The 13,835-nt window shown below is 40.8% G+C and overlaps 1 protein-coding gene across 4 annotated transcripts in view; it reads left to right on the plus strand.

The window, feature by feature from the left end:
* CHLSN (cholesin) overlaps nucleotides 1–13,835 on the plus strand; it is a 241,932-nt gene that overhangs the window by 177,656 nt on the left and 50,441 nt on the right. For all 4 annotated transcript variants that reach the window (XR_013636389.1, XR_013636388.1, XM_073362054.2 and 1 more), the window contains one exon: nucleotides 10,596–10,677. Coding sequence is in view for 2 of the 4 variants with exons in the window: in XM_073362054.2 (XP_073218155.1) it covers nucleotides 10,596–10,677 (82 nt within the window). In the remaining 2 variants the exon portion in view is untranslated. The remainder of the gene's footprint in view (nucleotides 1–10,595; nucleotides 10,678–13,835) is intronic.

Here is a 13,835-nt window from a genome sequence, read left to right on the forward strand (position 1 = left end):
CCCATTTATCCGACCCTTCATTATCCGGCTCTCCATATTAACCGAGAAACAAGCATGCACAGGTCCAAAAGTAGGCGATCGCTACTGTGGCTGCTAGATTACTCTCCAGCCTCACACTTTCCTGCTCTCCAGATTATCTGAATTTTTGATTATCCAATCTGGCTCTGGTTCCAGTTAGATCAGATAAACTGGGTTCTGCTGTATACACAAATATGGGTTTGGTTGATGCAAATTTTATTTTTCTACAGACATAATCATGTTCTTTGCTTCAAGGCATTTCAGGATCTTTCTTTTACCTTACAATGTTTTCTACAGAGAATTTTGGGCTCTAGTTCAGTCTGCTAGGCAGGTACCGCCTGCCCTTTTACTAGACACCAGGGCAGAAATGAGATATTAAAAGAAGCATTTTTGACAGTTTTGTTGTTTCTTTTTTTCACTGTCCTGTTTACCTTGCTGCCAAAAAAAGAAAAAAAAATGTCTGTAACCTTTTTTTCCCCCCTGCACAGATCTCTAGCCAGTATTCTGTGTCCGAACCAGATGGAAGAACATATTAAAAGTTGCTTTTAAAACCACAGATAGAGCAGTGTTGCCAGTATAGCTGTTCTGCCAAAAACATGGTATTGATTTGAGGATCTGTTGACAATTTCAAAAAATTCTCTTCTGGCACAGTGACATTTTTTTCTTTCAATCATCCAAACAATATGGAGAAACCTTATCTGGGACATAATTTAATATAGCCATCTATTTTTGCGAACATTGGATTTGAGAATAGCAATGTAAGCACGTTAACTTTCCCAAAAATGGCCAAAAAAAAAAAAAGAATCATTCCGAATGTAAGAAAAATTACTAGTACAATAAATTTGACAAATTTGTGTCTGTTCTTCTACCTAACCTATGTGATTCCTACATTTTCAAAGTGTTGTCTAGGATTTTACAACATGGCCCTTGTGACATTTTGGCGTCCACCCAGCAGACCAGTATGAGGTTTGGTCACCATTAGCCTTGTAACCCTGGGTGTCTTGTGGCTGTGCAGCTTTGGACCAGAGATCTGATCCAAACAGCCTGCCAGCAACCCACAAGCCTCACCATGGCTTTGCCCAACCTGGTTACTCCTTGCAGTCTGACCTTAATACCCTTCCAGCCCCAAGTTCACCCCCAAATCATCCTACTGCAGGGACTAGTCCCTCTGACTGGACCCTCACACAGAAAACAAGACAGTAAAACATTCCAACCTGTTCCCTTTCTCAACATACGCACTTCACTGAACTTACACAGCACTGATTGTTTATAATGAAAGCAAACAGTGTATTAACAAAAGAGCATGGATTAAGTGATACCAAGTAAAACAGAGAAAGGTAGAAATGGTTACAAGGAAATAAAAGTGAAAACACATCTCTAAAAGTCTAAAACTTAATCTAGCAAAATACAGTCTGTTCAAGCTGGTTTCTCTCACCCCCAGTCTCCCTTCCAGCTTTTACTGGCCAGGACCCATCACAGACATCAGATTGCTTAGTTTCGTTGTCTCCCAAGGTGAAGGATAAAAATTGAGTCTCTCTCTATTCTTTATAGCCCCAAAAGGATTGCCTGGCTTTGTCTTACAAGTCAGGGATGCCTCCTGGAGATTCACTCTCCTGTGTCTCAATGTGATACAGGAGCTGTGTTAGTTCTCTGTCTCTTGGGTTCAGGATCAGGATAACCACAGCTGGTTTAGGTCAATAGCTTTGATTTCTGCTAATATGTAAATTGAGGTAAACCCACATTGGTCTAGGACAGACCTGTTTATTACCTTTACCTAGGCTAGGCTGTCTTGTCTCAAACATGTTCTAGAAACATCACACAGAGGAAATTCATAATTTCACATATAATATTAACGCATGCATTTTACAATGACTTTAATAGCCAGTATGGTATTGGCTTTTTTATGATACCTTACACAGTACCTTTTGGATAAATACCATGACAACACGCTGTTGTATGTAGTGAGTTGGTTTGGTCTGATGAGAGACAGTGGGCATTAGTGGCTATTAGGGTCACAGTCCTCCACTCAGTTCTTTGAAAATGTATCCATACGGTACATTTTGAATTTCTTTTTCAAACATGGCAAACTTGCCTAACATCAACTCAAAGCTGAACATTCACTGAGATTTCTTCTTATCCCACAGACAATATCAGAAATTACTTCTAGCTCCCTCACCCAACTTTTCAGAATCTACACTTCCACAAGCATCTCCTGTCCCTCTCATCCTTCCCCACGAAGGAGCTGCTCCAGAAGGTGCTGCTCTTTGTGATCTGGATACAAGTGGCTTGGTGTTAGCAGTCTAAATCATTAAGAAACCAACTATTGAAAAGAAAGAGACTTTTCACAGTCATGGGGGAAGACTCTGAAAGTAGTTGAACACAAAATAAATGACCAAACTATAAATAAATAGTACATGAGTATTTCCCCCTTAAATGCTTTCAACATTATGTGGCCTGAGAAAAGGTTAGCAGTGCTAAATGCGCTATGTACAGTACAGGGGCAGGGACTGCTCATTCAGTTAGTCCAAGTGCTGTATTATAAAAGCCAAACCACATATAAATGCCTCTTCTTCCACAAAAAATAAACTTGCCCCAAACTCCTCATACCTCCGTGCCATCTTAGACAAGCACAGCCAAGCTCTCCAGCTTCCTGGGACTTTCCAGCCACATATGGCTGACCCATTGGCCTGATGTGTTGGTGCAGTAACTCTTTCTATAATTTACCTGCTGAATTGGTCTTGACGTACACACATGCTACCCACCTCCCAAATGAATGCAATAAGATAGGAGCTCAAGAACACACAAATGTGTGGGTATCATTTATATCCTGTATACTGTATTGTAAACTATTGGTTTGTACAAGTCACTTTGAAGTGCCAAATGTCTGAGTAAGGATTTAGGTATTTTTAATTAAGTTCTTTACAGAAAATATATTTGTGCTTAACTAGGTTGACTCCTTTGCCTTCTAAACAGACAGACTGTGTTCTCCCTACCAGCTGGAAAAGCTCAGATTTGGCAAAACAAAATAGGCAAAATGTCAAGGTAAATCCCAAAAGAAAAGCAGACAATATTTGTTTAAAATGATAAAAAGATTTACATATGGGGTCTGAAAAATCTTGGTTATCAGAATTTCAATTGGCTTGTTCGTTATAAGAAAAGGTGCTTTATTTTGTTTTACTGCATCCTTAATTTCTTTTCTGATTTCTTCTTGGTTTGAAATTAAGACCAAGAAGAGTATGTATGTTTAAAGGAACAACACAACAAATTGATTCAATTTCTGTCTTGAAAGTCAACAAAATATTACGTTGAACTTCTATTTAACACTAACAAGTTTGAGGGTTCGTTTCTGTTTTTTCTTCTGTCTAAGTTATGGCCTCCATCACTGTAGTGTCTGAGAGCCTCACAATCTTTGAGGATAAATCCATCAGAAGATTGCTTAAAGCCACCTTAGCCTGTGCCTGTATTCCTGGGTGCACCAGATCTTACCCTGTGTCTTTATGGTCACGATGGGGTAGCTCTCATTTTTTCTGTTTCCTTGGGCTTTGTCTTTTTAGCCTTGTCCATACTACAGCCTTGTCACACAGTTTGTGAGATGGTTGGCTCTGAACATAGTTTGTGTTCACACCCAGTATTCTATATACTCAGTTAATAACCATGGCAGCTAATAATATTCTGCCCTGGCCCGCAGTCTAAACAGGCACATGATTGTCTTCCTGTATCCAGTTTGTAACACTTTTGTTTTGCTCTGTGGCTTGGACTCTCTGACTGTGCCTGCGGAACTGGTTTTCCTTAGTTTCAGGGCTCTGCATACTAGGGTATCCCAGAGTGAGGTGTCCCTATGTTAGTGGCCAACTGTATTCATACCCCATGGGTGCTATTTTCCTAGATTTTCCCAGCATTTTAAAATAAAAACATGGGTAAGTAGCTTGTTAAGTGTGGGTGACACATGGTTGTGTTATAAAAATTGCTGCTGTGAGTACACAACTCAGTCATGTTTTGTATAACAGTCATAGGAGACCTGATGAACTGACTTTAAAATCATGGTTGTACTTATAATGTGGATGGGTCTTGAGGGTTTTGAGCAAGCCTCCCACATGAGACTGTCATTCTCCAAGAAAGTCCTGGGACTGTCTGATTCATGCTGCAATGAACTCCATTTTTGAGAATACAGACTAACACGGCTGCTACTCTGAAACCTCCATTTTCTATGCGTCTTCTACTTTTCTCTTTTAAAACTACGTTGAAACATCAGTTTAAGATCCATTAAACTTCAGTCAGCTACATGTTTTTTCAGTCAGCTTGTGCTTATAAAAAAGATATAAACAGTAACTGTATACAGAACAATAATTAGCAGCTGTATGATATATTAGAAAATTTGCCCTAAGCATAATGGGAAAAATATTTACATGTACATATTTCCATCTGGTGCCATAACTTCTTATATTAGATATGGACATTGTGCTGGATATAGCTATTTCTGAAGACCACCAGCTTCATTCAAACTATGAAAAAGGAGTGATTGTCTATAAAGAGGGTTTATTATTAAGTGTAGTGTAGTTAATCTTATTTATACTAGATTTTAAATCACTCAAGATAAAAAGGCTGCATTAGTGCTGTAATATGTCAAGAAAGCCTGAAGTCCTTTAACAAAATCTTTGCATGTGACTAGGATGACCTGCATGTGGCTTGTTGTATTACATTGTACTGAAAGGCTTTAACTTTTATTTGTACTTTAAAGGCAGGGCAATCCAAAAAATAGTGAATGTATAAATATATAATTCTAACAGAGTTCTCCCATGCTCTGCACTTCACGAAGTGATACTTTCATAGATTTTAATGATCTCGGCAGTGATATTCTTGTCATTTATCAGTTTTTCCCCCTCATTCAGCCATCTGTATTAATGAAATATTTATGCTGTGTATACTAAAAGCTTATAGGTGGAGGGGTGGGGTTCATTATGTGGAACAACCACATAAATTCTGTTATGAAAATTATATTAACTCTGTATCCATGATTATGGGTTCTTGGGCTCAGAATGGGACCAGAGTTTGGCATGCAATGAAGTTGGGAGAATGAGTATAACCAGAACAATCCAGCCAAGAGCACTAGTTAAAAAATGTAGAACTGTTTTCTGAAAATGTGAATGCACCAATAACCCATATGTGGGAAAACATGACTGACATATCATACAATTTCTTTAAATGACAGCTGACTTTGATCATGACCATAATAGTGCAGAGGGTGCACTAGATTAGAATGAGCTGTTTGTGAAGAGTTTATCCAGTATAATAGGCACAAACATGGTTTCCATCAACATCATGAATATACCACATACTTTTTTTTTTTTAAAGAACACACACACTTTGGTCCGTCAATTGATGTAAAACTATCTATTTTTGCACGAGTGCCAGTTTCCCCTTTTGCAGCCATTGCATCTGTTTGGATGCACAGAGGAGTTGCCTACAAATGAATGCAAAGTACCAGTGAAGAATGTTGAATTTTATTCCCTTCTCGTTCATTGTTAATTTTTTATTCTCCACAAATCTGATACTGGTGCTAGCCATTCTTTTTATAGCAGGCATCCTTGCTGGGTAGTTAAACAACACAAACGATTGAATCATGATTAACTGAAGCTTTTTGATTTCTTTTTCATTTTTGTATTTGATTTCATAACTTTTGGATCTTAGCTTTTGCCAGTGTTCTTGTTTTTTCAGTTTCAGTCTAATATTTGTTCTCTAATAGTTTGATTCTTTAACTGCAATATCCCGTAGTAGACTTCTGGATTGACTTTCTTAATTTGCAGATTTACCTTTAATTGATGGTATAAAATTTACCTTTAATTGATGCATTGGGTTGTTAACCATTTGTCTTATTTTTTAATTTATTATCATTTGTTTGCTTTTTACCTTGTCTTTTTTTGAGGCAGATTTCCATTTAATTTACCAATGAATACTCTGAAAGGAACTACAGACTCCCCTCTTCCCTCACACCCCTTCTGAGTTTGGAAACCTCTGAAGTTAAAAAGGAGCTTATCTTGTACACTTGTATGATTCTACAGAAGCTCTCATGAAACCCTCCTGGACAAATTTGTTATCACTTGGTCTTTGTTTCACAGAGTTCACTGAGCAATTGATTTGCCAGTGCAGAAGAAATGTAATGTGAGGGCGGCTTTGCTCTATTAGACTTGACAGTGTTTGAACAAAGTTAATACTCTTGCCCAGCTGGCTTTCGAGTTGATTTCTATACTCGATATAACTATGTAAAACAAAATGGAACATTAAAGGTGGACTTGCATCATACCTATAGAGATGTGTTTTTCTTCTTTGAGTGCTTGCTCATGTCCATTCCCTATTAGGTGTGTGTGCTCACCACATGCACCGGTGCCAGAAGTTTTTCCCTCAGCAGTATCCATAGGGGACCAGCTCTGGTGCCCTCTGGAGTGGCGCCCGCATGGAGTGGTATAAGGGGCACTGCCAGTTCCCCCCACCCTCAGTTCCTTCTTGCCGCCAGTGATGGTGCTGCAATGTCTGCTGCTTTGGCTAGTGTTATTTCATTCTCTGTTCTTGAGAACTTTGAAATCCTGTAAAATAGTTATACATAGTTAGTAGTTTCTTAGATACCCTTATTAGTAGTTCTCGAACTCTTCGTTAGTCCCGAATGGGACTCAGCCGGGGGATGGAGCGTGCCCCGGTCCCCAGACTTTAAGTCCTGCAATCCACATACCAGCTGCCTAAGGTGCTTAGGTGAAGGGCACATAAGTGACAAGTGCCGTATCTGCAAGTCCTTCAAACCTAGGACAAAGAAGGAGCACGATATCCATCTAAGAGCACCGGTAATAGGCACTGGTAAGTACCAAAAAGTTGATGTTAATGCCAGTGCAGAGGATAGAGTTCATCGGAGAGGTCCTTGACTCAGCCTACGTCAGGGCATTCCTGCCTCTAGAAAGGTTCCACACGTTGACGAACCTCATCACGGAAGTCTCTGTGTTCCTTCTGACTACAGCCTGGGTCTGTCTGCGCCTCCTGGGTCACATGGCAGCGTGCACTTACGTGGTCTGCCATGCCAGGCTCCAGATGCGACCCCTCTGCAACAATGGTCTATTCCCAGTCCCGTGACCCCCTGGAAAAGATCGTTATCATTCCCCAGGCAATACATACCTCACTGCGGTGGTAGACCGACTGCAGAACAGTCCTGGAAGGGGTTCCGTTTGACAACCCTTCCCACTCCATTGAGTTGGTGTCAGACACCTCGGACCCTTAGCTGGGGGGCGCTTATCGGCATCCTCCAGACTCAGAGAATGTGGGCCCCGGATAAAGAGTGGTTGCACATAAACATCAAAGAGCTCTGAGCAGTCTGGCTGGCATGTGGAGTCTTCTTGCCCCACCTGTTGGGCAAGGTGGTACAAGTCCTGACAGACAACACAGCCTCGATGTTCTACATCAACAGGCAAGGTGGAGCGCACTCGTCGACTCTCTGTCAGGAGGTGCTCCATCTATGGAACTTCTGCATCAGCCACAAGATCCACCTGAAAGCTTGTCGCCTTCCCGGCATCAGGACTACACTGGCGAACCAGCTCAGCAGGGACTTCTCTCACCACAAGTTGTCGCTCCATCCAGAGGCAACCTGAAGGATATTCCAAAGGTGGGAAACTCCCCAAGTGAACCTGTTCACTAGCAGACAGAACAGGAAATGCCATCAGTTTTGTTCTCAGTAAGGTCTGAGCAAGGGCTCCCTCTCCAATGCCTTCCTCCTGTCGTGGTCAGGGAGCCTGATGTACGCGTTCCCTCTGATTCCACTCATAAGCAGGGCCCTGAAAAAGATCAAGAGAGACAAGGCGCAGGTCGTCATGATCGCCCCTGACACGGCCTCGCCAGCACTGGTGCAGCACACTCATGAGCCTGTCAGCGGCCCCTCCTTGGCCCCTGCCCAACCGACCAGACTTGCTGTCACAGGATCACTGTTGACCCCTACACCCCAACCTCGAGTCCCTCCACCTCTCGGCGTGGATGCTGCATGGTCCTCCTGGAAGGTAGGAAGCCCTCAACTAGACTGACTTACCTCGCCAAGTGGACGAGGTTTTCCCACTGGGCGTCCAAACAGGGCATCTCTCCCTCGCATTCCTCCATACAGGCTGTCCTGGACTACCTGCTTCATTTGAGGAACCAGAGCCTGGCACACTCTTCCATTAGAGTGCATCTCGCAGTCATCTCTGCTTTTCACCCACCAATCCAAGGACAAACAGTGTTTTCCCATGACATGACAGTCAGATTCTTGAGAGGGCTCGAGAGACTCTTCCTGCAGGTACGGTCTCCTGTCCTGCAGTGGGATCTTAACTCGCTCTTCTCTAGGCTCATTGGCCCGCCCTTTAAGCTGCTGGGTTCCTGCTCTTTTTCACAACTATTGTGGAAAGTCGTGTTTCTGGTGGTGGTGACATTGGTGAGACAGGTCTCTGAAATTAAAGCCTTGACCTCCGAACCTCCCTACAAAGAGAAGGCTCAGTTGCGCCCCACCCAGTCTTCCTGCCAGAGGTGATCTCCACCTTCCATATGAACCAGGACATCTTCCTCCCGGTGTTCTGTCCCAAACTGCACAAGACAAATGAGCAAAAAGAAAAGGAGTACTTTTGGCACCTTAGAGACTAACCAATTTATTTGAGCATAAGCTTTCGTGAGCTACAGCTCACTTCATCGGATGCATACTGTGGAAACTGCAGAAGACATTATATACACAGAGACCATGAAACAATACCTCCTCCCACCCCACAGCAGGAGAGTGGGATGGGAGGAGGTATTGTTTCATGGTCTCTGTGTATATAATGTCTTCTGAAGTTTCCACAGTATGCATCCGATGAAGTGAGCTGTAGCTCACGAAAGCTTATGCTCAAATAAATTGGTTAGTCTCTAAGGTGGCACAAGTACTCCTTTTCTTTTTGCGAATACAGACTAACACGGCTGTTACTCTAAAGACAAATGAGGAGAGGCATCTTCATGCCCTGGACATCCGGAGGGCCTTGGCTTTCTACTTAGAACGTACCAAGCCTTTCCATAAATCAACTCAGCTCTTCCATCGCTACAGCGGATAGGATGAAGGGTCACCCAGTGTCCTCACAAAGGATTTCCAATTGAATTACCTCATGCATAAGGACCAATTATGACCTGCAGGGGTTCTGCTGCCGCCGATTGTCAAAGCCCACTTAACGAGAGCGCAGGTGTCTTTGGCAGCCTTCCTGGTGCACATTCCTATCCAGGACATCTGTAGAGCCGCAACATGGTCCTCGGTCCACGTGTTCACGTCTCATTATGCCATCACTCAGCGGGCCAGGGGCGACACTGGGTTCGGAAGAGCTGTGCTGCAATCTGCACATCCATGAAATCCTATCCACCTCCAGGGGTACTGCTTGGGAGTCACCTAATATGGAATGGACATGAGTAAGCACTTGAAGAAGAAAAGACATGTTACCCTGGGTTACTTGGCTGCTTTTAGCAATAAGCCATAGTGGTTTCAGGAACTTTACCGATTTGCCAAATTCTCCCTGTACAGACAGATATCTTTTCCATACACTGGTATTCTTTGAGATGTGTTGCTCATGTCCATTTGATGACCCGCCCTCCTTCCCCACTGTTAGAGATTCCGGCAAGAAGGAATTGAGGGTGGGGGGAGCCGGCGGCACCCCTTATACCATGCTATACAGACACCACTCCAGAGGGTGCCAGAGCCAGTTCCCTAGAGAAACTCCCAGTACTGGTGCATGTGGCGAGCACACACACCTAATGTGGAATGGACGTGAGCAACACATCTCGAAGAACACCAGTTACGGAAAAGGGAACTGTCTTCTTCAGAGTAAAATCTAATAATTTTAGTTTACTAGGGTTTATGTTTTCTTGTATCGGGCTACATCTGTAATAATGCCTCAGTAAATTGACTAGTCCTGTTTCATATTAAGATATTAGATTTTTGTGTATTATGTTGTACAGGCAAAAATAGCAGTGTGCATTTCATAGTGAGATTTGTTACTCGCTCATTATTCTACTGTTGTTTTGAGGCGAAATATCCATTTTCTCAGTTTTCTTCCCTCTTTGTATTTATAGCAAAATGTACCAGCTTTCAAATCGCAGTCTTGCTATATGTAAATTGCACACATCGGTCTGACATTTTAGCCCAGCTCAGTTTTTACATATTTAAAATTTTTGCATGTGAGGCATTGAGAGAGTATTTGCAGACATGGTGCATTTGTTTTGCATGATTTTAAAATGTACTGTATTTTTCAAATATGATGCAAAGTTATCCTATGTTTTGAGCAAGGAATTGGTAGTCAGGATTCCTGGGTTCTTCTGCTTGCTCTCCCAGTGACTTATGTGGCACTTAGGGCAAGCCACTTAATCCTTCCGTACTTCACTTTTGCCACCTGTACACAATATACTCTAACACCTGGTCACATGGACGTTGTGAGGCTTAGTTAATGTAATGCTGGTACAGTACTTTGAATCATTATATAAAAGTGCTACGTGAGTGCTGAGTATTTTTATTATCCAGTATTTTATTTGAGCAATTATTTTTCTCATTTATTTTGTTACAGCTGGTCCAAAAAACCAAAAGAATGGAAGTTTCAAAAGACCAGGCAGACTTGGCTTCTTTTGCACATGTATGATAAAGAGAAGGTTTGTATTAACAATATTTTTTATTTAGCGAAGTAATATCTTAGAGCAAGTAGTTATAAATTAGTTACGCCTATTTTTTGTTAACCAAATGTTACTGTGGTGTCCCAACACATTTGTAATTTTTGATTTAATCTGGACAAGGAATCAATGTATACTTTTGATTCTCAAATCAGCAGTGTTTAGAAATCATTTGTTACTGTAGCCTTTCAGAACAATGGGCAAGACATGTTTGCCAATCTCTTCTTAAATCATTTATAGTTAATGCAACAAGACTTAGAAGAAAGGTCATAATAGACCATGGATGGTTTGGAATGACTTTTCTCCTGTGTACACTAGATTGTTATAATTAATGTACAGAAAATATTATTGCATTTTGAATACAAATGAATGATAAAGTTAGACCACATTTCAGATATATTGGTTAATCTGAACTTCTGAATGTGGAACCCAATGCTAAAATCATAGATACTCACATTTTAGGCAGCTGAAGCTGTTTCAGATCCTTTCAGGCTCTGACTCAGATGTGAAACCATGTTAGCGGGCTGCTAATATGGTTTCTCACTCAGTACAATGTACATAGGACCTTAGACTGATTATAAAAGGCTTGGCAGTGCATCTATGTTAAAAATCAAAGGCTAGGCTTGCACCAGTGGTAGAATCCAGAAATTTAATAACTTTTGAAAACAAGAGATTTAATTTCCAGTTAGCCTCTGGTTACAGTGGCAGTGAGGGAATGTTTCAGATCATTCCACTTTGTTGCATAATAGAACAAACCACCTTGCCAATTCATAGTGGGTTGTTCATTTATTCTTTTAGTTGACATGGAATCAATTTTTGCCCATTGTCTGGATGTGTCCATACAGTTAAAGATTTTTTTATTTTTACTTTATACATAACACAATTAAAATAGTTTTTGGCCTATTTGATGCAAATTTCAAGCCAGCTACCAACTTAAAGTGTTACCTTGATGAGAAGAAAGATTTTTTTTTAAAAATCAGTCTTTTAATTTAGGCAAAAATGTTCACAAAGCATTAGTACATTTACTGGCATAGCTGTATTTGGAAAGTGACAAAATAAAAGTTTAATTGCAGGTATGTGGAATAATTTGCTTCGTACTTTAGATTTGTTTCTCCTTTAAAACAGTCCTTAACATCCTACCAAACACAACATATGTTCTCTACAGCTGTCTAGGAGTTATTTCAGAGCCAAAATGATGTCCTTGCTTTTACACCTGTTTGTCTTTGGGTTTCTTTCTTTTCACATTGACATAAATTGGTTAATAGTATCTTCAAATAGCATGTTTTCAATAGATTTGAGTATCAATACATAGCTTAATTCTGTATTTCTCAACACTGAAATAGAAATGTTTCCTATTTTGGTATCTTCTGTAATCCATTGAGATGATTATGAGTTATTTATACTAACATATTTTGAACTGTCTATTACTGGTGAGGTCAGATTGCAAATGGTCTTTAAATAGGCCACTTCCACTGATTTCTAGGAGTTTGAACGAGGAACTACTCAAGTACATAAAGTTAAGCACATACGTAAGTACTTCCCTGCATCAGACCCTTGGTGAGGGTGGACCACTTTGGTGAATATATTTTTAAGCTTACAGTCTGCTTCTTCTTTAGCCAATACAGTCTACAGAGTTCCTGTCATGAATAAAATACAAAAGAAAGCACTTTTTCTGTTCCTTCCCAAGTTCCGTCTTTGGCTTCTGGTGGTGCCCAGTTGATAACGGAGGTCCTGCTGTAGGGCAAAGTAGGATTCAGAGAGGAAGGTGTACTTGCTTCTTTCTATAAAATCAATTAGGGCTGACTCTGTAAAATCCAGATGGTGGGTGACTGGTGTCATAGGTCTGGTTGAGCGCACCCTGTTAGCAACTCCCTGGACTCCTGTGAGGGGATACAGCTGCTGGATCCTGTGTATTTTAAGACTCTGGAGTCTCAACAGATACCAGGCATAACCCCAGTATTGGAGCTGCTGAGCACATTCTTGGAGTTCAAACCCTCTGTCCAGCACTCCAGCCTGAGAGCTGAGATCTCTGCAGTCAAATTGCCTCTCCCGTTACCAGTTCTGACTTCTCGTGTAGTTTAAACCCGGTCTTTTCCAGAAATCCACTCAAAGGTGTGAGCCTTCTGGGTTACATCTTTGTGGGGGCATGTGGCATGTGTAAATGCTGAACATCTTCACAGTTATATAGTACTGTTGAACACTCAAGAGTTGATAATATTTGGTTCACTTCTAGGTAAATATTTCCATTTAATATGTTTGGCTCCTACATACCTAAATGGCATTGTTGGACTGTACATATTCAATTGATTTACTTCCTCTGGCATCAACAGCCAGCTTTGGAATATTGCCTCAGGCCTAATTCAGATTACATCGAGGAGATCACCATGAAAAGAAATGGTTCTGCAAAAATTATTCTCACTTATTAATAGTAATTATTTGAATTGTGTACAACAAACTCTCTGTCCTTTGGAGCCATGGCATCGTTTTGTTGAAGAAAAATAACTTTTCAACAAGAAGCTCTTAAATATTGTTTTGGTGACAGTCTAACTCGGGGGAAGATGTGATATTTGCCTCATTTATTTATTTATTTTTGCTTCCATGCCCAGTTGGTGTGCTTATGCAGCCCTGTGGAACTAACTGTAGACACACCAAGTCTACACGCGGCAACCATTCTCCAGATAAGGCTAGGGGCAAGGAAGCTGTTTGGAAGAGAGGAAATGAAACAAAAGCCAAGTGGAAATGATAAACAAAACCATAAACCCATTAAGTTTGTCTACCACTATTGCATATTCAGTGGAGGGAAAAATACATAGAATACTGTCTGGTTAACATGGTTTTTACTTGGAATAAATTATATAGCTAGAACAAAGAAATGTTTCAAAGATTTTTGTTCGCCTTTCTTTGAGGCTGAAAACTAAATGCTTTATAGCCTTAAGAACAAAGCAGCCACATGATTTACTCCACACAAACAATTCCTAAGTTTAGCATAGACTACTAATTGCCCCTTTAAGCACTTTGCTTAAATTATATAATGATAGATATAATTATACATGATGAGGTCTAACTACACAAATAAAGTCTGGTAAAAAGAAGGGTAAATTATATATGGATGTTTTGGCTAAAGTACAGAGTACACAGAG

Source organism: Lepidochelys kempii, chromosome 10, assembly GCF_965140285.1.
Source record: "Lepidochelys kempii isolate rLepKem1 chromosome 10, rLepKem1.hap1, whole genome shotgun sequence".
Taxonomy (NCBI): Eukaryota; Metazoa; Chordata; order Testudines; family Cheloniidae; genus Lepidochelys; species Lepidochelys kempii.